The 24,849-nt window shown below is 40.9% G+C and overlaps 1 protein-coding gene and 1 long non-coding RNA gene across 7 annotated transcripts; both read right to left on the bottom strand.

The window, feature by feature from the left end:
- Positions 1-4,542: 4,542 nt before the first annotated feature.
- On the bottom strand, positions 4,543-18,334 carry LOC138966103 (uncharacterized). 6 transcript variants are annotated; one of them, XM_070338183.1, is made up of 6 exons: positions 16,038-18,331; positions 13,834-13,958; positions 11,502-11,638; positions 11,280-11,344; positions 9,383-9,468; positions 4,543-8,197 (listed from the first exon to the last, which is right to left on the bottom strand). In XM_070338183.1, exons 2-6 carry the CDS (start codon positions 13,948-13,950, stop codon positions 8,153-8,155), a joined length of 450 nt encoding a protein of 149 aa, XP_070194284.1. In that variant the 5' UTR covers positions 13,951-13,958; positions 16,038-18,331; the 3' UTR covers positions 4,543-8,152. The 6 variants fall into 6 exon arrangements, 3 of the variants coding, with proteins under 3 accessions (XP_070194284.1, XP_070194285.1, XP_070194286.1); XR_011455606.1 differs by lacking the exon at positions 11,280-11,344 and having other exon boundaries at positions 16,038-18,326; XM_070338184.1 differs by lacking the exon at positions 16,038-18,331 and having other exon boundaries at positions 13,834-15,223.
- Positions 18,335-18,426: 92 nt separating this feature from the next.
- Positions 18,427-20,055, bottom strand: LOC138966104 (uncharacterized). The gene is made up of 3 exons (XR_011455609.1): positions 19,647-20,055; positions 18,953-19,058; positions 18,427-18,563 (listed from the first exon to the last, which is right to left on the bottom strand). It is a non-coding gene; the product is annotated as an uncharacterized lncRNA (long non-coding RNA).
- Between the last annotated feature and the right edge of the window lie 4,794 nt (positions 20,056-24,849).

Here is a 24,849-nt window from a genome sequence, read left to right as displayed (position 1 = left end):
CTAAAAAACTGCATTAACCTTGAAGTCAATATGAATGCCGAAGAAGGCCAATTCGGTCTTTTGAGTATGTAAGACTCCATTATTACAGCATTCCAGTTTTTGAGGTCAGCCAACACTGCCGATACGAAACGAGGAAACTGCAAAGTCACCTGTGTACAAGAAATGAAAAAGTGCCCATGCAGTTGTGAGTATCAGTGTAGAGTGCAAAAGTATGGTTGTACCCACAATGTGATGCCCGTCAGAAGAGTGTACTTTCCGTCATTGTGATTCTCAAATTACTTAGGATCATATCAAGTAACTGCATGTCTGCCACGTAAGAGCACTTTCATTTCAGAATATTTTGGCCCAAATGTAGTACGACACTACATGATATTCAGATGCCCGTCAGTGAATGTGAATACATTTCGCAGGCTTATATTTATAGTCATAAAAGTTTGAAACTAAGTTCAGAAACACTTGACTGAAAAAGATCACCAGGAGACACAACCACTCAACACTCACACAGACATAATGGAAAAGGAGTTCTTAATTGGACACCTTTGTCAGAGCTGATGAAACTCGGATAACAGCGGGATTAGGAGGTACCAAGATGCCCGGACGGACCCGCAGGGCCTAAAATGAACAGCTTGCTGCAGTCGGCACCGACCCCATTCAGGTATAGTACATAACAGAATATCTTGCACGCGTACCTGTACCACAGGTATTTGAAAGCACTTCTGCTGTAACCTGATTATACGTACGTCTGCTTTGAGTCCGCTTAGAATGATAAATGTCGTCATATACAAGTCGTCAGTGAAAGCAGTGTGATCAGTCGAAGCTGCCAGGTGTGTTGCAAGAAGACTGAACTTGCAAAGAACTCCAGGCCAGGTGCCTGCTTACTTAGGACTGACACCATATTCATTTTGGGGTGGCTTATCCCACCGCTGGGACTGAGTATTTCAGGCGACCGTGCTCATGCGACACTGCGCCGACAAAATCATTTACAAGCAACAACATGAAATACAATTAAATTTTAAAAAGCCGCTGAGAATCTAGTGTCATTAAATTCAATTCGCCTTTCAGATTGTCTCACGGTCAGTCAGTTTATCATTATGTCAGGTAACCGCTGCGCAGGCACGCAGCGCGCTGATTGACCCCGGGGCTGCAGTCTTTCTGAATGGGCCGGCAGACATATGAACCGTGAAAACTACAGTTATATTATTTCGCTTTGATGATAAACTGACGGTATTTTAAGCATGCAAGGCGGTTGGGGCTGATGAAGCCTGCGGGAGGGGGTCTGAAGCCATGCAGCCTTAGTCACCGTTATGACTGACGGCCGCATCCACGCCGGTCCCGTTCAAGGCTCCCAAGTATTATCATATCAGTCCTTCAGGCTAGTCCTTAAGAGTCGCAACCTCAAGTTGTGCCTGTACTGAGAACATTAATATTCTCAAGTTCCCGTTCAACAGTATTCACTGAGTTGTCCATGCAATACTCAGTTAAACGCACGATCCTAGCAATATGTTGCGACAACTGAACAGTTGAGCTCAAGTGTCCGCGGCCCCGATATCTAAAGTGGACTGGCTGGACACCGTACACTGACTTGAATATTACGGTCTTCGGGATAGTGAATGGGACAGACACTGACAGATATGTGTTTTGAACAACTTCTCATCCGTGAGGCTCGATTGATTGAGGACCCGTTCATGATGTGTTCAGAACACTACTTCTCAGTGAGCGGGCTGGATTCAGTGATTGAGGACCCGTTATGTGTTCAGAACAACTTCTCGGTGAGGCTCGATTGATTGAGGACCCGTTACTATGTGTTCAGAACAACTTCTCAGTGAAGCTCGATTGATTGAGGATCCGTTATGTGTTCAGAACAACTTCTCAGTGAGGCTCGATTGATTGAGGATCTGTTATGTGTTCAGAACAACTTCTCAGTGAGGCTCGATTGATTGAGGATCCGTTATGTGTTCAGAACAACTTCTCAGTGAGGCTCGATTGATTGAGGATCCGTTATGTGTTTAGAACAACTTCTCAGTGAGGCTCGATTGTTTCAGAACAACTTCTCAGCGAGGCTCGATTGATTGAGGCCGTTATGTGTTCAGAACAACTTCTCAGCGAGGCTCGATTGATTGAGGCCGTTATGTGTTCAGAATGATACTGACACCCCGGGCCGGTCATATCCATTCGGCATTCCGCGTGTTGGTCCACTACGCCACACCGAGTAGCCTCCGCGGCGGGACAGCTCACTGCAGGTCTCATTTCTGGCGTTGACCGACACTGGCACTGCTGTCTGACTGGTTTAGGCTACTTAGTTTCCGCATTGCCATTGGCCCTGGTCGTACAAGTTAGACTAAGATTTCAGTAATATGTTGAAACATAATCTGTAATTCTTCTTGTTCTTAAGTCAGTCAGTTTGCCTGTTCAGTTGTCGGCGCCGCGATGCCAGTCACTGATGGACACTGTGCGGTTAGCCTGGCCTGGTGCGGGCTGCACTGAGGCTGACATAAATACATGTAAGAAGTTCAGTTTTCCGACCTGCTAGGTCAACTTATAAAACATAAGACAGAAAAACATAATTGATTGTATTACAACCACGTGCAGTACACAGGAATGTTGCTTGGCTTGCCGGGTGTCCTGATTTGGCCTATTATGGTCCGCTGGACCCGAAAAGCAACAGCAAATAAATAAATAATGCTTGGCTTGAGTACACTGCGGCGCACACACACGCATGGACGCACGAACACACACACGCCCGCCCGCCAGCAGGCACCCACACAACAAACAACTTGACAAACTGAACTGACACTGACACGAAGGCATACACACACTGACGCACCCGCGCGCACACCGTGACATGACTCCGGCACACGCAAACAAACACACGTGTGTGTTGGTATTCAGTCTGTGTGAATAAACTGATGTGTTTGTGTTTAGGTTTGAACAAAAACAACACTTATCCGCGTGTGCGTTCGCGTGAGTGTTCGAGCGCGCATGCGCACACACACGTGTGTGGGTGTGTGGCGGTGTAAATTTGAGTCAGTGTTTGTGTGTGCGTGTGTCTTTGTCTCTGTGTCTGTTGTTTTGAAGCATGTGAGAAAGATGATAACTTCAGTTTAATATTTAATGACAGACAAACAGCGATCATCAAAGTGACAGTTGGCGTCCATTTCAGCACTGCGAAGCGCTCTTGCGTGACATCTTCGCGACTTTGTTTATCTGTGTATGGATGTGTGTGTGTGTGTGTGTGTGTGTGCGTGTATTTGTGTGCATGTGTCTGTAAATATGTGTTAAGGGAGGGGGGAAGAATGCGTTTGGCTTCATAGTACTTGCATACGAATCACTATCGCTAATCGATCGATGTTCACACAAAAAAGAAAAAAAAAAGCGCAGGATTTTTTTTCTAGTCATAGTCTGAGTCTGTTCGTGTAGACCCGACACTTGGCCACAAATAGCACCTGGTTTTCAAAGAAATCATAACGTCGATTTCGTGCGAATGAGCTTTTGCCAAACAACCCTTTTTAACACTAAGTGATCTATGCTCATTTGCTGGAGTATTAAACGCTTTGGCGAATAATTTTAATGTAATGATCTTGTTGAAAAATGAATTGCCTCCACAAGTGTCTTTACCTTGTTAAAAAAAAAAGAGCATCTTTACGATTTTTGTAGCGTGTCACATGAAGTGACACGTTTTGCATGCATTCACGACTCGCTTGACCCCTTCCCTGTATAACCCAATTTATGAAAAGTAAAAAACAAAAACGACTAAATACTATGCTGATGCACTAATCCTAGAGCCAGTAAAATGTCCTCCACGAATCTGTTTTTCTTTTTAATTTACCTTATCTGGTTCATATTTTACAATTTGAAAAATCACTTGCAACTGTGGGCGTGAAGGAAACTGTTCTTTCGCCGGGTACTGTACATGTGTTTATAATGCAGAATGCTGTCTTACAGGTGAAAGCAGGTAACTTAACAATGCACACTTTGTGTGTGTGTTTGTTTGCGTGCGTGCTTGTGTGTGCGATGTCAACCTTTCGGGTGTTGAGGAGGAATATTTTTGCTTTCAAGCCCATGCTTCATTTAAGTTCCAATTTCAAAATATATGAAATAAGAGACAGAGAGTGCATGCAAGTTAGTTCCTGCAGTTAAAGGCACACTCCTTCATTGATAACATGTATCACTATCTCAAATATGGCCAGGCTCTTAAATGAGATAAAACCATCTCTTCAGTTTAAGACACAAACCAAAAATGAACAGCCTAGGTGCTCTCTGTCAACAGTGGACATTTTCTGACTAATTAATGTCATTAAAACAAACCAATGGCCTTCAAGAAATTATTTCAAACAAAATCCAAATCAGCACAAGTAGTCAAGGTATTGATTTTGAATGTGTCCAAGTGGAATAATGATCTTATCCTATATAACTAGGTTAGAGATTGCTTGGATCTCAATTGTTTTCATTAGAAGGAGTGAGCCTTTACCCACTGGAGCCTGTTGTGCACTTCACCCATAATCAGAGAGATATAGAGAAAAGACAACCTGGCAACACAACAAACAAGTTCAGTAAAACTGATTTAATAAGTAAAGCTTGCAAAACCTTTCTCTGACATGTTCATTTACCTGCCAAAAGTACCATGTTGAATAGACGAGTTAGAAGAAAAAAACGCTTTTAGGTTTGTATGTGTTGTGGAAGGGTGACCTTTTCTTGCAAAACCTATGACAAACAAAGGAGGGGCCAATCAATAGTGAGGGGTGTGTCACATGGACCAGAGCACATGTTTCCAACACACCCATCACTAGTGATTGGCCCCTCCAATGTTTGTCAGAAGTTTTGCAAGAAAAGGTCACTCTCCCACAACCGATACAAACCCGACATTTATTTTCGGAATTCGTCTATTTGACAGCAAAACTGAGAACAAATGTAAAGTGACTGACTTGGCAGGGGAATAACATTGGAAGTTTAATCAATCATACACACAGTCATTTGTATTACACGTACTCATATAGGCTGACACATAACTTTTCTGCCATCTCCAAACAACCATCCTTAATTTTTAAAGCAAAGAATTAACGTACAACTTGGTACACACAATATACAAAAGAACTTGATGTGTAGTCTTTTGCAAAACACAAAATGGATAAGCATGTGTCATAAACAGATGTTTTGATCAGTTGTCGTTTCTGCTTTAGGTAAAACTTATGTTGACAGGTTTCTTTTCTATGCCATAATGAGAGAGAACACCGACCTTCTCTTGTGCTCAATAGACATAATGTATTGAACAGAAAAAAATGTAATATTTCTTTCCGATGAAGTCTTTTGCGATTCTCAAAATGTGGCTAAAATAATTACATTGGAAATGATACAGGTCCTATAATGTACTTGTACGACGATTTAGGTTAAAAACCTGTACGCCGATCCACAAAAGTAAGCTGCATACGCGGGGGGGGCTAGTAGCAGCTTGGTGTGTAGACACTTGATGTGTCTTTCCAGTGGCTGTCCAGTCGTGCTTTAATGCAGTTAACGCTATCAGCTGTCACAACATTGTCGGGCAGGGTGTTCCAGTCTAAGACAACTCTGTCTGCGAAGAAGGCACTCCTTACTTTCGACTTGGCAAAGTTTAAAACTGTTTCCTCTCATGTCCCTTTCAGTGGGTGGGGGTCTGTGTAGATTGGGTTTCTGGGTAATGTATATACCTTTGAGGTATTTAAAAGTGTCAATCATATCACCCCTGCGCCGACGATGCTGGAGACAAGGAATTCCCAGGATCCTAAGCCTTTCTGAGTATGACAGTTCCTTCAGACTTCCAATCATCCTTGTTGCCCTTCTCTGGACATTCTCTAGGTCCACATTATAATTAAGGAAAAATCAACAACAACCAAACATAATTGAGCCAATACAAGAAGTAGCCACGCTACTAGGTTTTAGTGTTAGTCTAAAAAGACAATATTCCATGAAAAAGTCTGAACAGATTTGGTGATTTACAATAATCATAGTCAACTGGTGCTCATGACTAAGATTATTGTAAATCACCAAATCTGTTCAGACTTTTTAGTTAGAGTGAACTATGAAGAAGAACAGTATTCTCCAGTAGTGTATTTTCACAAAACAACATTGGTACAACGTTCATAATTAGGTGTGAGTAAACTATACTGAAGGCATCAATAATGGGCAAAGGAAAAACTATAAGCATGTGCACATGAAGTAAACCAACAAAAACTCAGAAACATTTTGTAAAGCCTCTAAGTCGAATCAACCCCCCAAAAATAATCTCACAAGGATCCAAACTAATGTATAACACCTGCTGTAAATTGAAGTACATGTATGTACTTCAAAAGGACTGCCCAGAAGTCAATAAAGTGGTAATTTTCTCCCTTCAACAAGATACAAAGTCACAAAGATGACAGAAACTATGTGATGTCAAAATAACCACTGCATATATACAGTGGAGTCCGGGTACTCATATCTACAGTGCCATCTTTCTTCAAGAAAAAGGGGGAAATACATGTAGATGAATTGTGGAAATAACTTTTCTGGGTTGTATGGGTTGTAAAAGAGTGAGTACTCAAGAGTCTTCATTTTGCTCCGACAAATATTGACATGTGGTTCCTTTACACATGTATGAGACACACCCTCGCTAGTGACTGGCCTATGTCACATGGGGAAATATCTCACTTGACATTAGTGGCCAGTCACTAGTGAGAGGGTGTCTCTGAAACACGTGTACAGAAACCACATGTTGATATTTGTCGGAGCAAAAGCAAGAGTACTCACTCTTTCACAACCCATATAAACCCAACAAAGTTATTCAGGAATTCGTCTATTGATACAGCAGCAAAGTTCAGACACACACAGAGCAAATAAATGTTCATTGTCTTTTCACACAATAGGATATTTCATTCTGTTAAAAACAAAAAGGGCCCTTCAAAGCAATTTATTTTCTGATGTCTCTCGGTCCCAGTGACTGAAAAGTGTGATACAGTCAACAGTGTACTAAAGAAACCGATTATAACACGTATGCATCATAGACTGTGTACATAGTCATTAAAAAAGCATCAGGTAAAATCAATAAGGTGCAGGAGATCATTCAGACAATAGAGTTACACGGAGAAACCTTTCCAACTTTTTACAGTAAATGCATGGGGTATTAAAATTCAAAACTCAGAAGTGTATTCAGCTTCTGCTACATTGCCAAGCTTGCCACAGAGATAAAATAGTTGCACCTGCCATATGAGAACAGCCTATGATAAGACGAAACCTTGCAATAAAGGACTGGACACCTGAATTCCCTTTTTTGGTTATCTTCAGTAACATTATACATGTCATGACAGGCCGCCTGCAATGTAGGGACATTTTTGGCTGGACCATAGGGGTGTTTTTTCATGGCAAGTACCACTGTGATATTCCGGTACAGAGATGTTTGGAAAGTATTTATGCTGCACTCCTAGCCATGAAGGACACTTTGGAGATCAAGGTGTACTTATTCTTCTTCTTCTTGTCGATCACTCAGATCAAGGTGTACTAAAAAATGTGAGAAAAAAAATGGAAACAATTTTTTACAAGAGAAAGTTTAGACACAGAAAAGCAGGGTTTATTTATTTTTAGATCAAGGTGTACTAAAAATAAATAAACCCTGCTTTTCTGTGTCTAAACTTTCCCTTGTGACAATTTTTTCACACGGGAAAGAAGATATTACACTCTCATACATAAATAAATTCAGTTTTCTGGGGAACACAAGAAGAGAGTAAAGACATCTGTTAGGGGAGGAGATCAATTCTATGGTGGTCTCAGAAAGCTAGGTTCTATTGTACATTTATTTAGACCACTGTGTGAAATCAAATAAGAAGCTGTATATCAATATACATCACTTGAAAATCCCCCCAAAAGACAAAGTTTGAACTAACATGTCCATAAAAGCTGCAAAAGACACCACGAACATATAGAGTTAGACAATAGAATTGATGAAAAATGTACAGTGAGTGTTTACCAAACTGTATCTTCCCTTGTTTGTCCATAGTAGTCCTCTATGGCTCTTAAAATAAAACAGTGAACATGTCTGAGGGCTTTAACATCAATCTTCACAGCTACTGCCTGGTGGTGATACTAGAACTTCCTGTGTTGATGTCTTTTTATCCCAGCCTTGTTGTGCCTTGATTGGAAGACAGTATCACAAGTAGTGGCCACCATCGGACAAAACACTGTCTGTCTTGCACTGGAAAAAACAAAACATTCTGGAATTACAAAGATATAAAAACTTTTTCAAACAAACCCGAAGGTTTGTTGTATTGAGCTCCCTACATTCGCTCAAAGGGAACACACTATCATTCATTTATAAACAAATAACCACACACACGCACACACACACACACAAACAAATAGCACACACCCAAAAACATAACTTTCACAACCAGACTGGAGAACACACAACCCTTATCTCAAATTTTCTTCCTGCAATAGAAAGTGAAGGCTGGAGCTCATACAGTGTATTGCTAACAGTAACACACAACCATAAGTAATTTTGCTGTTCAAACGGTCATTGTAAATCATGAATGAATTAACTCAACATAAACTTAGAGACACAAGTAATATTATATTGCTGTGTGTGTAAAACAGCGTTTGAGCTATTGTTTAGGCTAGCATGTACGTTTTAACTTATACAGTACCAGAAGGTGCACAAAATACCGAACCATTTACCATTCCAGCAAGAGTTTTCTAATAGACGATGTTCAGAAATAACTTTCAGGATTTTCAGGTCTATTGCTATTAGAGTAAGACTAAGAGCCTCTTTTAAGTGGTCAAGCTTTTCAAACTTAGACGAAACAAGTATTAAGCTTCTGAACAGGTTTATCCTGTGATCGGGACTAACAACTAACTCTGATGTGTATGTTATGCAGCGTGTGCACAATACTATGCCACTTTCTGTAAATGATCAACGTTCACAAGTTTATCAGAGTTCCCGATGATTGCTGGCCTATGTGCTATAGTGATCCCTCTCAACATGTTCTGATTGATGTGACGTGAGTTTCATAAAACACATGTGCTTAGAGAACACTTCCACTGATCTGCAAACAATCGGCTCTGATGTGCATAGTTTTGAAAGAAAAGGGTATTATAATATAATTATATATGAGCGCCGACTGCATAACATACATATTAGCGTTATTTGTTTGTTCTGATCGCAGGATAAAGCTGATAAGAAGTGTGGTGCATTCTTCGCCTTGTTTTGAAAAGCTTGTCCTTGTAAAATGAGCTCTTCATCTACCACACCGACCAAACATCGGGACAAAAGTTATTTCCGTAAGACGTCTATTCACAGTTATCTTCAAACAGGGGAGGGTTGCGAAAGGGGTAAACAAAATCCCAGGACCACTTAACTTCTACAAACTTAAAAACATACCTGAGTTCTTCCGGAGGCGGCCACCATTTTGACCCTTGTGAGTTGTCCCTCTTCTCTTACTCCAACAGCTTGTCTGTCATCAGTTTCTTGATGAACAATGGAAATAAATTAAAAATCAGTTGCAAAGTTACATAAGTCAAAACGTTTTAGCGACAAAACAATGATAACTGTTCACAACCACACACTGTTGACTGTACTTAAAGCTGTCGTCTATCTACGACTATACGTGGCTCCATGTTTGAAAAGATAGGGCTTAGAAGCATGTACCGAACTCAGTACAGTGAAGGCGGCCTGAAACCTTGACAGATTCATTTAACGCTTGACTTTTGCTGTGATAACTTCCTGTTTGCTCCCTCTATATTCAAGAGGCACCAAAGGGAACAAATACGCCTTGGTGGAGATTCAAACTCAGGAACTCATGATTTCAGGGCTGATGTTCTAACCACTTTATACTACTGCGCCAATTATGACAAGCGATGAACAATTTATACATTTTATGTTATTTTTGGAGCAGCATCTATTTCATACCTTTATCCATCAATTGCTCAGGAGTGAATTTAACTACTTCTTGGATAGCTATACTTGAACTGCACAGAGATTTGGAGAGATTAAATCAATAAATTACTGTTCTTCTACTTAACTTGTATGTTGTAAATAGATATCACATTCACAGCCATCACATCGCGTGAATGTCGTGTAGCATGGTATTGGTAACATAAAACATGTGCTGTAATTTCGTGAAACATGTTTGCAAAATAACGGCGAAGTTTACAGACAATTTTGATGCTATTGCAATGCATGAATCATTGAATGGTATTAATTCCACCTTAGCATAGAAACAAATTGTAACTTTTGCATCTTTTTTAAAACTGATGGAGTGGCCTAGTGGTCATGACATCCCCCCCGAAATCTTGAGGTCCGAATCTGGTATACTATGAGTAGCAACAAGAATAATGTGTATGCTTCCTTTGACCCTAGCCTGTTTATTGCAAACCTAAACCGATTAGTAGTGGTGACAGACAGGGCTGGATTTAACACAGATGAATATATGTGTGAGTTATTAATGTAATGGTCAACAAGTTACCATACTTTTTTAAATGGAAGAAGAGCATTATCACATTGTTGGCAGCATTGTGCAAAATACCCATACCATTCTGGATTATTGAATTGATTGACCCCAACATGGACCAAAACTCGTTAACATTATTAAATAACAATCACTCTGTAATGATTAACAACTTTTGGTTACATTTTCAAATGTTACTACATGTAGTCAGAAAGAGGTGTACACCACTGTATAGAATTAGAAGAGTATTACTATTAGGCCAAAAAAAAAAATTGTCTGTTTAGGGTAACATGACCAAAAAAAGTAGGGTCGGTAGGTAGGTAAAGTTTTTTTTGTTTGTTTTTTTTGTTTGTTTTGTAAATGCTATGTTGGCTGAACATTTACTTCTTATATTTGATGAATACATGTTTCTAAACTAACGTATAAATAAAACAGAGAGAAAGGGAGAGAAAGAAACGCCAAATGTCTCTTTTTAGCATTTTTACCTCTTTTTTTTTTTTTTTTTTTTTTTTGAAATCAAAAAAAAGTTTTTGGGTCGGCGCCAAATCGATAGGGTCGGTCGGGTTACCCTAAACAGACAATTTTTTTTTTTTGGCCTTACTAAGTTGCAAACCCCACTTTTATAAAGTAATTGCTAGAGAGAATTTCAAACACCACCAGAATAATGTAATGAACATCGGGTTTTCTTTTCAGATCTCCTGGATTTATAAACAAAAGCTGCTAATTCAAAACCTACAACTCATCCAAAGATGGAAAAAAAACATGGTTCGAGATTAGCATTGCGATAATCCTTTAAAATAACACAGCTTAAGATTTGAAATACATACTAACCAAGCCTATGTATACAACTGCTTGTTGTACTACTATGGTCACAAAACTGCCATTGCCAGGGAATGCTAAAACAGATAAAGGCGATGGATATAGCTTTCTGTCAGCACATTGAATAACAGTGAAAATGAAATTAAGGGATGTCTGGCTGACGGTAACAATAGCAACCACAGTCAGCATTAACCGGAAAGATTTGTGTGTGTAGCCAAGCCTAATGATATTCACCTGTTTTTGCATGATGAAGGAGTGGTATATGCAGAAATTCCAGCAGCGGACCCAGGTATCCTAGACTGGTCAGGCTCTGAATGTACTCTTGCCATAGAACTTCTTTGTGAGAGGCACCCACCAATAAGTCCTCGGACCTGAAAACAACACATAAAATACAGGATAAGAATAAGGATAAGGTGTGATAATTGATATAGTCCTGTGAGGTCAACCTCATGGCAATCCGGGTTGCTTTCTCTCTGGGGAAAGTGAACCGCCATACACTGAGTCAATAACACTGATACAGTACACTACAACATTTTTTTCTACAATCTTTTTTACCGTTATTTCCACTTTGTGATTCATGCGATCTTATGCATGACTCCTGATAATGTCGTCTGGCGTCGGCAACACTTCCATATCAATATTAAAGCTTTGAAAACATTGTTATCTTTTGACCTAACCGGGTTTTTTTAATATTCCTAGCAGTAGCAACCTCCTTGCGGAAACTTCCAGCCTGCCCTACTGATGTCGTTAATGCATCACGTTCAAGTTCAGGCCAGTCCACCTCCTCCAAATGTTTTGCAACCCTTCAATGGCTTCATTCAGTCCTTTCATTTGTTCTGAGATGTTGAATTGGCAAAATGGTCTTATTTTAGGGTGTGGCACAAAGTGAAGCACTGGGAATCTCGCCATGACCCATTTCCAAAAGAAAGATAAAGCAAACATTTACTTGAATCAAACCATTTAGGAACTGTGGGATTCATGGGGGTTTATCCATTTGAGAACAAATCTGTTACTTCCCTTGCCAAGTAACATTTCCCTTTATTTTCCTTTTTAAAATTTTGTTTAAATAGAAATTATTAAAATAGAAAGAGGTTTTTAATATGTACAGAATAAAAAAAACGGAGGAATGTTTGCGTAAAGAAGGAATTTCCATAGAAACGAGTTTTCACTGGTATGTAAATTGATTTAAAGAAAAACTCTGAAAGGGGTGTGTGTGTGTGCCTGTATGCATGATCTGTTGGCAGGTCCAGATTAAAAAACAAATTGAAAAAATAAAATCTGTGCAATCTTGCATATTAGCAAGATCTAGATCAGCACTTTCCAGGACGTGTACGGGTAATGTGATCAAATGTAGTTTTTACATCACGCGTTTGCCAAGATCTGCAGTCTTGGTGGGAGCAAAACAACACATGCCTTTGGAACATTGGAGAAACAAGAAGAGCAAACGCTCGATCGAGTCACTTTCGCAGTTCTGAATATTATATGAGGCATCAGATGGACAGGAAGAAATTGCTATTCACAACACAATGAGTCACGTTCACATAAAATTTGAGCCCGGTCACTTTTATAGTTTCCGAGAAAAGCCCAACGTTAAGTTGTGTGTTGCCGAACAGAAAAGGCTAGTTATCTCCCTTGTTTTTCTGATAACGTTCGTAAAAGGCTACAGATGTAAATACTTTGATGTAAAGAATAATCCTACAAAGTTTCAATCACATCCGATGAACTTTGTCAAAGATATAAAATGTCTAATTTTTCCTTTGACGCTGACCTGTGACCTTGAAAAAGGTCAAAGGTCAACGAAACCATCGTTAAAGTGTAGAGGTCATTGGAGGTCACGACTAAACAAAATATGAGCCCGATCGCTTTGATAGTTTCCGAGAAAAGTCCAACGTTAAGGTGGTGTCTACGGACGGCCGGCCGGATGGCCGGCCGGACGGCCGGCCGGACAGACTAACACTGACTGATTACATAGAGTCACTTTTTCTCAAGTGACTCAAAAAGTGAGTCACGGGTGACGCAATATCTACACGTACAGGCCTTTGCTACACGTTCGACCACCCAGAACACTGTATTCTGGGAATGGGAGTATCTTTCATGAATAATATTGTACACAGCAACAACAACAAAACTGACCGAATTTAGTACATGTTTTGTATTGCGAGTAACCAATAATCATTATAACCCAAGTTTAACTGAATTAATATTATTTGAACATACAAGCCAGGACCCCCTTTCGAACTGTGCACTACCCTACTGAACTGCGTTCAACATTATGATCGCTTTGCGTGTGCCACTTGTAGGAGCTAGCTCATTCAAACAGTTTTCAAAAGTGACTTACACGGGCGGAATCTCACTGAATGAAGGGACGGTTTTATGGAAGACTTTGGTCTACTGGGTAGATTGTTCTATTTGATTTTTGTACCTCGATTTTGTTTTTCTCGGAAAAGGAATTCTGTTCTCTCTGAAATGTGTAGCTTTTCTCGGAAATCCTGGGATCCGAGGAGAATTTATCTATGAAAAAAACAAAAACAAAAAAGGGTAGTAAAGACCATCAAATTGTACTCACTTGATAAAGTGTTGTTAGTCCTAAGTTTTCAAGTGATGGCTGGCTTTCTGATTCTTGTAAGTTGTATTGAATCTTGGTCTCTGTCCCATACATCTCTTGCGGTGACAGCGGCAGCATGAATCAAACTGCACATTGAGAGTCCACACACACTAAAAATAAAGAGTAGCAAAATGGTTAACCAGGAATAGTCGAATCATGATGGTTAGTGAATTCCCAGACATGCATTCAATACAATGATCATAAAAGTATAACGTATAAGATGTCAACATGTATAATACATACATTACATGTGACCTGGGGTGAGGTGCAAAAAGCCAGACTCTGAGCCACCGAACTGGGTGGAAATCGCTTGCGGGGTCTGACTGGTTGAAATCACAACAAATCTTAATTTCAACCAATCCAACCCTGCAACTGTGTAACACCAAGTTTTGCACCCTGCACCTCAGCCCAGGAAACCTGATTATCAAATACCTGAAGTGTGTTAATGTTAGTTGTTACTCTGTGTGTGGTCATTGAGCGAGTCGTACTCATAGACTGGGTGTTTGTTATGTCATTGTCCATTCAGTCACAACTTTGACACCCAGCCAAGACTCAGTCACTGAGTCAGTCAAGGCTATTCAAGACTCTCACTCTCAGCTATGTCATGTGTTTCTGTGTGCATGCAGACCTTTGACAGTTTGAGCATGTTCATGTGCTTGCACATGTATGTGTGTGCACAACTGCATAAGACTAAGATTTGTAACTGTAAGACTGTGTATTTTCAAGGATTGTTGCGTTTGTGCATCTATTTGTTCTTTATTGTTCCCATGATAATTAATGCCTATGTGTTCTAGTGTGCGTGTGTTTGCTGGCTTTCAACTTTTAATCATACATCATTACATGTGCAAGTGCCACCTTTTGTTTGTGTGTGTGTGAGTGTGTACTTTTTTGTGCTTGTTTGTGTGTGTACATGTATGTGTTCATGCATGTGTCATTGTGCAATGTGTGTGCACAAGCTAACAAAAAGTATTTTTGTGCGAGACTTTGTGTGGTTATCAGTTTGACTGTTTGTCACTGGTGCCTGTTTTAAATCTCTTTCTCACCATCAAATGACTGTACTTGTTTTCAAAATAAATTGGTAAATTTGCAGCTCGTACATTATAACTTGACAGTAAAAGAATTGTTCAAATCAGAGGATAGCATTCAGAATCACTCAATCAGTCAGTGGCTAGTCAATGCCACCCTAAATAGACTCAGCTTGGCTCAAGTAAGTCGCAACTGGTCACCAGTTATCGAACAGCACAGCGATCAGTATCACCATCACCAATCAAAGCAGTGCAGACAGTATTCAGTATCACTGCTCCTTTCTTTGCTGCATGCTCATTGGCTCGGCTCCTTTTGCTTTAACTCCAAATAAGGCCCCCCCCCCCCCCAATAAAAAAAAGGTGTGGTTAACTGAAGGTAACATAGCCCCAAAAAATATGGTAGGAAGCTAGGCAATCACTTTTTTTTTAAATGTGTACAAATTAAACCTACTTGACAGGGAAATAAGTGTGCGACTCGAGCGCTTTCGCTGCGTTTTCTGCACTCGTTTTCTTGTTTTTTTGTGGGTTTTTTTGGGACAAATGTAATAAAAAGTTATAGGGTCGGCCCCTAAAAATAGGGTAGGTCGGGTTACCGTAACCACACCTATTTTTTTTAGGCCTACTTAATGTGATGGGCGCTGCCTAGCTGTCAATTGCTGTGGACATCCATCCCCCCCCCCCCCCTTGATTGCTGGGCCAACCCCCCTCACCTCAGACAAAGGGGGACTGATCATAGTCAGTCGGGGCTAACAAATAGTAACATGACATTGACAGCTGCGGGTTCGGGTTTGGGGATGCAGGTGCGGTAGGGAGGCAGAGTGGTTAATGTTAGCCAGCAAAAAAAACTGAGAAGCAAGGAAAGGGGGTATTGGGGGAGGTGTGACCGTAGACATGAATACACTGTTGTCTGCAGTCTGCTTTGATTGGAATGCCGGGCCGGTGTTCGATCTTGGGTAGTCTATCCTCCTAAAATACTGAAGACCATCATCACCGGAACCACCATCACCCAAGCGTAGCAGATTCATCACCATGCTGATGTTGGCTACCTACCAGTACCACCAAGAAAGAAAGACCACGGATGACTTCTAACACACACATGATGAAACCATGCTAAAAGTGACCTCTTGAAAGCCGACTTACCATGCCCCAGGAGATTGTTCAAGTTACTAGCTGCCCGCCACGTCGCTGTAATTCGTGGAAAATCCTTCTTATGCAGAAAGTTCCACGTGAAGCTTGGTGGCCGCCATTTTGGTTCGGAATCTTAACTTCCCGCTGACGATTGAAAGTCGTGAAGTTGAAATTTATCCTATTTGTGTTGATTTATCCTGAAAGCGACGTGTTTCACACAATAATCCATTGTTGTTATGTCTACAATGTTCAGATTCTATTACTTAATGTCACTGGTTATTATCGCAGTGGAATCGACGAACTGAGTCACGACAATCTGTCACCAGTGATAAGCGATCATCATGATTGGATCGATTGTTTTTGATTGGCTGATCGCTTGTTCGCTCCTATCGACCGAACGATATGCCTACTAAACCTGATTGTAGTGGGGCTCCTATGTTGCAAAATCATTCAAATCATGCAACAAACACCAAATTAAGCAAATATGAAGAGTTTTATGTGCTTAACAAAACCTGATACAGAGCCATCGCGAAAAATAAAAAAAATGGGTAGTTTTTAAACAATTTTTCAAAATGGCCGCCAGTGTAAACGGTTGGGTATGTTAGGCATATTTCACTTCATGTGATTAACAGCAAATTTGGCGTAAATGGACATTTGCTTTTGCTTAACAAAACCTGATACAGAGCCACCGTGAAAAAATCAAGAAATCAGTAGTTTTTTTACAATTTTCAAAATGGCCGCCAATAAAAAGGGTATTTAGGCATTTTTGATGCTACAAGACATTCTCTTGCAATAGAAACTAACACAAACACATTTTTAAACAAAACAATACATGTATTGTTGGTGCAGAGAATGATTGGACGGTGTGGGTGGCAGGGTTGAAGAATTTGTGGATTACCTAAACTGTGCAAAAATAAATATATTGCACCAATTTTCATACCAAAACGAAAACATTCATTCCTGTGCTGTTATATTCAATGTATGCTATTGAGGGCACTCAACTTGGCTAACTGGAACACTTTTAAGATAAAAGGTGGCCTTTACATGGGTTATTTGACCGCCGCCCAAATAAGGGTACCCCCAAAATAAAACTGATAAAAATGTAATGTATCAACTCAAAAGTCGACTAAAATTCATAATCGCTGTATTTCGAAAACGTTGTTTGTTCTCATGTGTTTACACAACTAGCACATTCCGGCAAGTGTCTATACTCAAAAGAAACTTTGGCAGTACTTGAAACAACCATCTGTCATATATACATGCGAAGTCAAAAATATGTGGGATGTAAGTCAACAAACCTGTGGCAGTTTTTAAAATATTATTTCGTGAAGATTTGAAAGTGTACTCAAACGGTTGAACTACGCCTCGTGCGTAGACACACATTCCTGAAAGTTTCAACGCAACCCACTTGGTCATTGCTAAAATACATGGATTTTGGTTGACTTGGGTATCCCTCAAATTTGACACATAAACATCTCATCCGTGAGATCGACACATACATCAGTAGGTACAATGGCACAACACTAGAAATATGCAAGATGGCGAAATAAAACAACCTGTTCTGGATGGATAATCAAGTTGACTTTCTCTTCGTATACAACAGTGACCCAGTTGTGCCTCAGGAATTGTCGTCGGCTTTTTAAAAGGTACCCGAAGTTTTTGTCACATCTCTTTGTCACGTCAAGGGTATCCTTATTTTGACGGCGTAAATGATGATGTTAAAAAAAAATGTGCCAGATAGCGAAGATGCGAGCCTTTAATGGCATAGACAGTTTGAATAAAATGACACAGGAATAAAAGTTTGAGTTGGGGTATGAAAATGGGTGCAATAATATTTTTGCACAGTTTAGATGCTGACAGTTTTCACAGGCATGCAAGCACATTTGCAGAGAGCTGTGCTCTGCAGTCCTTCTTAGCAGCATTTGCAGCGTTTTGTTGTACAGTTTTTCTTGCAGGCACACCTCATGAGTTCTCGGCACACGCTGGATACCTCTTGAAAGCTCGTCCAGAATGACTCCCACTTTCCAGCCTTGAACTGCCAGCCCACAGAGTTTGGAAGTCTAATAGGTAGATGGCTCTTCTCAATCTCATGTCCTGCAGCAGCACCTCACTTGTAAGGGGATTATGGTCAATTTGGCAGCTCTTTTTACTGAAGAGGTACCGTCTTGCACTGTTTACACCCAGTACGTTGCTGGTTTTGTCCTACAAATGTACACCAAAAAGCTCTTGTGCTGCCCTGTCAGTGGTACTCAGCTTACAAAGAGGAGCAGACAACCTGAAGAAAGTTTGAGTGACGTCTTCAAATGCTTGCCATACTTCCCAAGCCTTCTGATTCCCCAATACCATTGAAGAACGACATAGTGTCACAGCCTGTAAGGCTATGCAAAATGGGCAGACAGGGTGACTTCTCTTGGCCAATGGCTTTGGCAATGTGGCGATACACTTCACGAGCAGAAAAAAACGCAACACAGCTGGAATGAGAAGCAGACTGTCTGGCCTCCTCTACATCCATGGTGCAGGAAATCAGCCTGTGGTACCCTTCACACAAAAGATGAAAAGTGACATTTTTATTTGAATGTATTTGAATAATGTTTACTATCTCAGAGAGTCGGTCAAAGCCGGGTTAGCAAGTCTTCACACAACAGACCAAAATGAAAGAAAATTGTATTTCATGAATTCGTATAATTCTTACTGTTTCAGGTTAAAAAACAAACAAACACAGTTTCCAGTGACCCAACTGATTCTGGAATCTTTCTGACCGCTACATTTATTCGCTTCAAACAGTCGCTAACAGAATGTTGACCATAGTGAGGGTTCGTACGTTAAACCCATCAAATTCACAGAGGTCGCTTACAAATGATGTGCAAACATGTTCCAATTAATACAAATAAAAAAATCTTACTGTTAAGATGTATTAGGTAACAAACCTTGATGCAGTAGTACTAGTGAAATCGGCTCCCTTCTGTGGCACCGGAATAAATGCAGAACGCTTGTTCCCAGGAACCGGCATGTGGTGTAACTCTTGTATATATCCTGTAAAAATAAAATTCACACCAATGCACGGTCAACTTAAAATAAGCAAAAGGATGAGAAACAAGCAACAAACCAAAATTGTAAAACTCAAAGAGCGGTACCTCTTCATTTTTCAAAACCACTTATCTCATTTGATTAGCATACACTGTATGCTTTTGTCTGTTACCTACCGTCTTTGAAAGAACACTGTAAAGACATGGGGAGTGGAGTGTTTTTATCTGCAGCTGGTCATCCTACTATCTGGCCTACCCTCACTCAGTTTTTGACTCTACCCCTCCCCACCTTATCCTTAACGTAGGCAGGACTAATCATTTATCATACCATGAACAATCTCTTTCTCCTCGCCTTTTATTCAAAGTTCGTTTAATCTGTTTAAAATCACCAGCGTGGCGATCATGATTTCCTTACTTGTAATCAACACGACAACAGATAGATCTAGATCTATCAGCATCACAATCCAGCTGATGAGCTATTGCAAGATTACTCTGCACTTCAGCGCTTCACCCGATGAATAACAGACCCCAGGGGAGAATTAAACAGTAAAATGATGTGACATTGGTGAATGGATGCGTATTCTTGAAAACTTACCTTCAGAAACGTTGTTTTCGCTCAAATCAAAACACGCAATGTTGCGGAGGCCGCCATCTTGAATTTTCATGCTGCGGATATATAAAATTCTAAAAACGATCAAATTAAATACCAGAATACAAAAATACCATTAAGAGTATTTATGTCATGCATGTGTTATCAGCAGACAACTTCTGGTGCATGGTAAACCATTGAATTTTACATTTGCTGAGTTGGGAATATTTACTGCTGAGCGCTTTTGGTACGAATTTCGTCTGCTGTAAATGCAGCCTTTTATTCCCTATCAAAGACAAAAAAAAACGATTTCTGAAGTGGCTCTGTATCTGAAATCCCTTAAATAATTATAAGGAACAATACCACAAAGTATGATGTTTGTTGCAAGATGTGAATGATTTATGAGTGCGTCTGCAACATACGAGCCCCACTATTGGCTGTCGTTGTGATAGCTGCGATCGTTACCAGTACTATCCCCTGGGGGGTAGGGTGTGTTGCTGAGGCTGCTGCGCAGCACGAGATATTTACGAGTTGGCTTCGATAGTAGCAGTGTGCAATGGGTGCTCGAGTGCATTCATTGGCTCAGCAATAAATCGTTTAAACTAATGGGAACCACCCGTGCATGTTCGCACATGCGCAAGGCATTACTTTTCGTCATAATATCCGAGGGACAGAACAGCTGATTTATGGGTGTTGATTAATAAGTATCACAAAGAAGACTTTCCCAACTTGCTCAAGCTGACTGCAGTGTGCCTGGTGCAGCCAGTGCACACAGCAGACGTTGAGAGAGGATTCAGTGCACAGAACTTGGTGTGTACGGCTCGAAGAAACCTATTGTGTGTCACTACCCAGGACATGATCCTGAAAGCAAAACTTGAGGGACCCGCAGAACGGTCAGATGCCTACCTGAAAAACATTGTCGACAGATGGGCAGTGAAAAAAAACCGACAACTGTTCAAATAACTTTGAAATGTGATTCAATCCTTTGAGCATCTAGTCATGACAGTCGCGGAAGGTGGAAGAATTTAAACTGAAAAATCTTTTTAAATGCGGTTTTACGAGTAGTGTTTTTGTCCTATTGAAATTGCAATCTCAGGACACTGTGTCCTATTGATTTTCAGTCTTCAGGACAATTGTCCTAAAGGCGGCTAGAAAAATGTACATCACTGGTTTTATTTCAAACATTTTTCTTCTCTATATGATTCTCCTGACGATCCTTGTCTCCCTCTCTCCCTCCCTCCCTTCCTTCCTCCCTCCATCTCTCTTTCTATCCCTCCCTACCTCTCTCGCTATCTCCCTCCCTCTTCCTCCCTCTCTCAATTTCCCTCCCTCCATCATTCTCTCTATCCCCCCTTCCCTTTCGCTCTCTCCTCCTCCCTCTCTTCCCTCATCCCTCTCTCCCTACCGCCAACAATCGACTTTTCTCTACCTCCCTCCTTCCCTCTCTCTCCCTCCCTCCCGTCTGTCCCTCCATCCCACTCTCTTTCTCTCCCTCCCTCCCCCTCTCTTCCTCCCTCCTTATCTCCCTCCCCCTCTCTCACTCCCTCCCCCTCTCTCTCTCTCTCTCCATCCCACTATCTCTTTCCCTCCCTCCCCTCTCTTCTCTCTCTCCCGGTACCTCCATCCCTCCCACATCTCCCTCCTTCCCATTCTCTCACTCCCTCCCTCCTCTCTCTCTCCCTCCATCCCACTATTTCTTTCCCTCCCTCCCTCCCTCTCTCCCTCCCTCCCTCTCCCTTTTCTTTCCTCCCTCCCTCAGTCCCACTAAGTCTCTCCCTCCCTCTCTTTCTCTCTCTTCCTTCCCCTCTCCCTCCTTTCTCTCTCTCCCTCCCTTCCCCCTTCTCTCTCACTCAATCCCTCAATCCATCCTCCCCCCTCCCTCTCTCTCTCTCGGTCCATTGCTATATCTCTCTCTTCCTCCCCATTTATCTCTCCCTCCATAGCCCCCCCCCCCCCCTCTCACCTTCCCTCTCTTTCTCCCTCTCTGCACCCGTCTTTCCATCTCTCTATCTCCCTCCCTCCCTTTATTTCTCTCTCTCTTCCAGATTAGCGCGGTAGCGTATTGTGCTAAGCAGGAAAGCGCGCTTTTCTGTATTCTTGTTAACTTCGCAATTTCCGAAAAACATCCACTTTCACTTTGAGACTGTTCTGTTTACATTCGACACTATCAACACCCCTTTGCAATACTGAAATATTTTTTTCTGTGTTCGAAAGCTTCAGCCAATCGTTATTATATCCCCTTAGGTACAGTTTTATAACATTATTGGCACGTGTAAACAATAGGAATTAATTAATGAACGCTACGAAAAGGGCAGCCTTTAACAATCCACAAGATTGATTCAAGTTCCTGTGACGGTACACAATAAGAATAAAAATAATGGTTTGTTTTAAGTCTGATATGATTTTGTGCGGAGTCATGAAGGAACTTCCGCGTTCTCATGCACTGGGGTGTGTTGAAATCAGGAAGTCAAGAAAATGAGGCGGAGATCAAAAGTGTGGCTGCTTTTATTTTAGTTCGACCACACCCGCCTTTCTTAGTGCTCGGGTGCGGATGTACCTACGTATAGTTCAAGGGTACTGAGCTAAAACTCTTCCGTCAACTTTCTTGCTTTTTCCCCTCACTCTTCTTTCGGTGTCGTGTTGTTTGTTTGTTTGTGGGTTGGTTGGTTGGTTGGTTGGTTGGTCGGTTGGTTGTTGTTGTTGTTGATGTTGTTTCTTTATTTCTTTGTTGCTTTGTTTGTTTCTTTGTTTGTTCTTCCTTTTAGATAGCAAGGGGTGCTGAAAATGATGGGCGAAAGATATTGGTGGATAGTGTTAACACTTGGGACAAAACACTCTCTTGGACCAAAACCAACGAGAAACAAGTCGCGTAAAGCAATATCAACATATTCAGGCAAACTGTCGACCTAAAAGATTGAAATTAAACACACTTGCACGGTCATATACCGCCGAGACTTGGCAGACCAAAACCCTTCAACCGAGACAACGCTGAGTCAGTGGTCTTGGTGATTGAAACCAAAGTAAAACTAGTTTGCAACAAACGAATTTGCTTTATATCTGTGCTCTTTATTTTTTTAATTCAAGCAAAATTTTTATTTACAAACAAAAAATGTGCAAAAACAATCATTAGGATAACTTTTGTACCCCAACTTCTTCTTCTTCTTTTCCTTCTTCTGCGTTCGATGTTATGGCCGTCAAATCCTAAGGTCGGTGGCTGCCATGAAGCCCGCAGTCTTCTGCAGTTCGGCAGCAGGTCCCCAGAGCTTGGTGCTCAGGCTGGTGTCTTCTGGCCAGTAGTGCTGGCGTGCTGTCTCCAGGTGTAGAATGTGCTCAGGCTGGTGTCTTCTGGCCAGTAGTGCTGGCGTGCTGTCTCCAGGTGTAGAGTGTGCTCAGGCTGGTGTCTTCTGGCCAGTAGTGCTGGCGTGCTGTCTCCAGGTGTAGAATGTGCTCAGGCTGGTGTCTTCTGGCCAGTAGTGCTGGCGTGCTGTCTCCAGGTGTAGAGTGTGCTCAGGGGTTTGCTCCTCTGAGCCGCACTCACATCGGGCTGTGTCTCAGAGTCCCAGGTACCCCATCTAAATAAAGCGTGACATTTCATTCAATGCATTTCAGCTTGAAAGCTTAAAACAAAATTAATTTAAACATTTATCGATTTATTGGGTACCCCTGTAAAATACAACCTTGATTCAAAAAGTGTTCCAGATAGCCAAGACGAGTGTCTTTAATGGAATAGAAACTTTTTAATGAAATGACACGGGAATAAATGTATTAGATGGGGTGCAAAATTAATCGCAATAATTTTGGGGCACAGTTTCAGTATAATTATTTTTAAGCAATCTCATTGTCCGGACCGGATCAAAGAATGTTTGACCAAAATTTAAATCAATTTTAACTGAAAAATTGCGGTCGCCACAGTGCCGGCTCCATTTTTTTTAAAGCACATCCACACATTTACCCTCACCTCCCTCTCAATTTCCAGTCTACCGCAATACATTCATTCAAATATTGACTAATTGTAACAAAATAAATATCGATCCCTCACGACAACGCTTCCAGCATCATAAGTTTACATCGTGTGTACTGTTAAGTGTTTCGCTAACACATGTCTACACGCAACAGAGTTTAGATTTATTTTTTTTCTTTCTCCCTTGGGCTCCTTGCGTCTGAATGGTTGTAATGACCATGTACTTGTAAGGCCACACAAAAAAATAGTCTGTTTACGGTATCCCGACCGACCCTATTTTTTCGCGCGACCCTAGACTTTGTTTTTTGCATTGGGGGGAAAAAAAAAGTCTTTGTTTTTTGGCAAAATAACTTAAAAATATGGGGGTTTTTTAGAGAAAAAAAATCCCGACCTACCGACCCTATTTTGTTGGCCTATGTTGCCGTAAACAGACTATTTTTTTATTTTGTTGGCCTAATTACCAGGGCGACAGTCGGGGGCGTGCACACAGTCACAGGGCACCAACATCTCTCGCGCAAAGGATCATCAATTAAACAGACACGATATCCATCAACTAAGGATGTCCCGGGGCTTATTCATCATCCACACTGTGTTAAAGGCACACTTCTAACCGTGAAGACAGTTAATTGCAATTTTTTAAAATATTTTTCTCCAAATAATTGTATTCAAATAACTACAAATAACAATGTCGCATACAATGAATTAATTGTTAATTGTTAATTGTATTTGAGTGCATGAATAGCATAAATAATGATTCACATTGTTTTCTGTATTATATATTATATTTGTAACGAATGACTGCCTTTGGAATATTTATGGTGCATCTATCAGAAACCCCCCGCGGGTTAGGGGGAAGAATTTACCCGATGCTCCCCAGCATGTCGTAAGAGGCGACTAACGGATTCTGTTTCTCCTTTTACCCTTGTTAAGTGTTTCTTGTATAGAATATAGTCAATGTTTGTAAAGATTTTAGTCAAGCAGTATGTTAGAAATGTTAAGTCCTTTGTACTGGAAACTTGCATTCTCCCAGTGAGATAATATATTGTACTACGTTGCAAGCCCCTGGAGCAAATTTTTGATTAGTGCTTTTGTGAACAAGAAACAAGTGACAAGTGGCTCTATCCCATCTCCCCCCTTCCCCCGTCGTGATATAACCTTCGTGGTTGAAAACGACGTGAAACACCAAATAAAGAAAGAAAGATCTATCAGAATTGCTGTTCTTTTTCCCTTGCGCTTTCGTTTCATATA

The sequence above is a fragment of the Littorina saxatilis genome, linkage group LG5, assembly GCF_037325665.1.
Source record: "Littorina saxatilis isolate snail1 linkage group LG5, US_GU_Lsax_2.0, whole genome shotgun sequence".
NCBI lineage: Eukaryota > Metazoa > Mollusca > Gastropoda > Littorinimorpha > Littorinidae > Littorina > Littorina saxatilis.
The sequence above is the reverse complement of the archived record's forward strand: the minus strand, read 5'-3'. Positions and strand labels throughout refer to the sequence as shown.